The sequence below is a fragment of the Oreochromis aureus genome, linkage group 9, assembly GCF_013358895.1.
Source record: "Oreochromis aureus strain Israel breed Guangdong linkage group 9, ZZ_aureus, whole genome shotgun sequence".
NCBI lineage: Eukaryota > Metazoa > Chordata > Actinopteri > Cichliformes > Cichlidae > Oreochromis > Oreochromis aureus.
Window position 1 is genome coordinate 37627214 of NC_052950.1, and position 2657 is coordinate 37629870.

A 2657-nucleotide genomic window follows, 5' to 3' on the forward strand; every position below is an offset into this window, starting at 1 on the left:
TAATGTCATTTTAATAATCATTTTTATATATATATTTTATTTATTTTTATATTATTATTTTTCTTATTTTTTAACATGTTCAATGTATCACTTTGGCATGTCAAGTGTACAGCACTTTGTGTTCAGCTGGGGGCTGATCTGAAAGTGCTATATAAATAAATTGCTTGCTTGCTTGCTTGCTTGCTATCTATACTTTTGTGTCCCAGCTGAGTAACAGGAGGAGAAGAGTCTGGTGGAGCAGCAGAGAAACAATTTCAGCCATTTGGACTCAGCCACTACAGAGGAAACAATGACTTCAACACAGGAGGTGAGAAAAATATCTGTTACTGTGTGGTAACATGAAATGTATATAAGATATATGGCGACGATATGAAAACATCTATCGTTTCATATTATACACTATTGTTTGTTTCGTGGTGTTGCAAAATGTGCGGTTTATTGCAGTATTTGTTTTTTCTCTTCTCCCACCTATGCAAGAATCACATAAAAGGGTACGGAGAAAGTTTATGGATGAGAGGCAAAAAAGAGCCGTTGAAAGAAACTTTAAACTCTTCCCCGCAATACACCATGCAATACCCGCAAAGAAAATGGCAGAAATTACAACTTATGTTTAAAGATATATAGCTTCATGCATTGGTCAAAACCCTCAACTACAGCTACACGACGCCCAGCTGAAGACTCTGAAGTCTTGTGTGAAATTAAAAGAATTTACAAAAAATGCACATTTGTGATATATATCGTTATTGTTATGAGAAATGTCTCGTATTGGGATATGAGATTTTGGTCATATTGCACAGCCCTAGTTACACTGTTATTGTTATATTAAAAAAATATAACTGAAGTGTAAGATAGACACACCACACACAATATGTTTGTGCTCACAATTCAGCCTTCAGTTCCCCGGCTTTCACTCAAAATCTGTTTGTCGTGAGCACCTACACATTAAACAACTTACAGATTATAAATGGCTTCATGCTCACACTGAGGCCTGTGGGGCACTACCAGCCACTGCGATACTTTCATATGGTTTTGTATATGAATATTTCATACTTTAATGCTGCCTGTTTATTTAAGAGAGATGAACTATACATTATAATTGTACATAATAATATCACAGATGATAGGTTAAATAAGTAGATACTTCAGGTAGATGCTTGTGCATTCCTAAAGTCTTATATGTTGAATTGAACTGAGTGTGTCACCTGATCACAGCCTCTCCCAGTCAGTGCTGTTCTCCATGCCTGTCTGACTGTACATGATGTTATTAGCACAAACACTTTAAAGGTGGTCAATTAGGACTTCAACAAAAATACAGACAGCAGTGTGGTTAAACATCTTACAGTTAGTTTTATTGGGAATTAACTTTTTTTTAAAACTATTTTTCACATAGGAAAGAAGAATCAATATCTGATGAGAAGACTTATTAATTTGGCCTAACTGTGAATTATTTTGTGTTCAGTGCAGTTTTGTTGGGTTGTTTGGCGTTTTTTTTTTTTTCAACAGAATATCTCTAACAAGTTCATTTGTTCACATTTGCACATCTTAATTTTCAAGTGAAATGTGCATTTTGAGTTTATAAATTATATGTATATAAGGCAGCCTTTTCCTTTTTCAGTATTTTTGTGTGTTGCATTTTTCTCTGTTTTAAAAAAAGGGGAACAAAGGGGTTTAAATCAACCTAGGATGGTTTCACATGGTCTTACTCAGATGATACAAAGTGATACATGCATTCTTTTTTTATGTGTTGGAAAAGCTTTAAAATGGACCTTGAAAGTGCATGAAAAGTGCTTGAATTTGACCCTGAAAATGGCTTATCAACTCTGACTTGTATCAGCACTCATTGAAACAGCAATATCATCAGTTAAACTCACAATTTTTCGTAAAGTAAGAGATTTTCCCCGGTGATCAGTATTTCTTCAAGACAGTGGTCCCTCGCTATAATGCGGTTCACCTTCTGCAGCCTCGCTGTTTCGCTGATTTTTTTTTTTTATTATTATTTGTCCAATTTTTTTTTTTTTTTTTTGCAGCCCATTATGTTCCTGATTGGCTGTAGACCATTGTCAATCAATCTTGTGCCATGTCTCCTGTACAGTACAGAATGCATTCAGCTTGTCAATTTTACATAAATCTTTGATCACTAGTAGTGTGACTCTGAAGTGCTGTATGTTTGCAAGTTTTCTCCCCAACAAACACAACAGTGTCGACGAAACATTTTGCACCGTCAAAGGCAGCCGCGGTAAAACATCCTCAGAGCTTCCTGCAGATGTTAAAGGGAACCCCGGCTATTAAGACATGTTTGCGCTAAAATACGTACTGTGCTTTCAATAACATATATGTCTTATTAAAATACACCAAATGTTTTCCTTTTAAGCACATTTTATATAAAACCGATTTACCAGTAGCCCGCCATTGTTATTTACTTTTCAATGCACTCTGGGTAGTGATGTCATACGGTTGCACCGCATCCAGTTCAGTTTGCAGCGCACTGGAAATGGCTTCTGTTCAACCTTTCCAGTTCGAGCCAGAGCAAACCGAGAGAGATAATGAAAATAGTCAACCAGCCCTTAGTTTAGATGAAGATGAAAACAATCCGTCACATGTACACGAGAGAATGAGGGAAAACTACTGGTATCTATGCGGCTACTGCTTGCCAATGG

The 2657-nt window shown here is 36.2% G+C and overlaps 1 protein-coding gene across 1 annotated transcript in view; it reads left to right on the top strand.

Moving 5' to 3' along the window:
- Nucleotides 1-247: 247 nt before the first annotated feature.
- The window catches only part of LOC120441869 (zinc finger protein 62 homolog), a gene marked incomplete at its 3' end in the record, with an annotated part of 11082 nt that continues 8672 nt past the window's right edge, over nucleotides 248-2657 (top strand). The window contains exon 1 of the mRNA XM_039617348.1: nucleotides 248-307. Within this exon, the coding sequence (XP_039473282.1) occupies nucleotides 290-307 (18 nt within the window). The remainder of the gene's footprint in view (nucleotides 308-2657) is intronic.